Here is a 326-nt window from a genome sequence, read left to right on the forward strand (position 1 = left end):
GGGGTGTTTCGCCGGCCCAGGGCCCCGCCGGCCTCCCCCCACCCGCAGCCCGGAAAGGGAGTCGGGAGTCCCTTACCTTCGGCAGCCTGCAGCACGTTCACCTCGAGGCCCTTGAAGGTCTTGGTGGCCAGCTCCTCGAGGGCGCAGAGCGGCGAGGCCGGGGCGGGCGCGCCGTTGCGGGGGCTGCCGGAGGAGCCGCTCACCTTGTCCAGCAGGCGGGCCGAGGCCGCCTTGCGCCCGGAGGGCTTGCTCAGGATGTCCTCGATGCCGAAGGGGGTCAGCGGCTTGTTGGAGTTGGCCGGCGGGGGCAGCTGGTCCAGGGGGTG

At 73.6% G+C, this 326-nt stretch overlaps 1 protein-coding gene across 1 annotated transcript in view; it reads right to left on the reverse strand.

Moving 5' to 3' along the window:
* The window catches only part of LOC107122714 (transcription factor LBX1-like), a gene marked incomplete at both ends in the record, with an annotated part of 4,640 nt that extends 4,317 nt beyond the window's left edge, over nt 1-323 (reverse strand). Inside the window, one exon of the mRNA XM_015425851.1 lies at nt 77-323. Coding sequence (XP_015281337.1) covers nt 77-323 — 247 coding nt within the window. The remainder of the gene's footprint in view (nt 1-76) is intronic.
* Nucleotides 324-326: the final 3 nt, after the last annotated feature.

Source organism: Gekko japonicus, unplaced genomic scaffold (assembly GCF_001447785.1).
Source record: "Gekko japonicus isolate JY-2015 unplaced genomic scaffold, Gekko_japonicus_V1.1 scaffold10244, whole genome shotgun sequence".
Taxonomy (NCBI): domain Eukaryota; kingdom Metazoa; phylum Chordata; class Lepidosauria; order Squamata; family Gekkonidae; genus Gekko; species Gekko japonicus.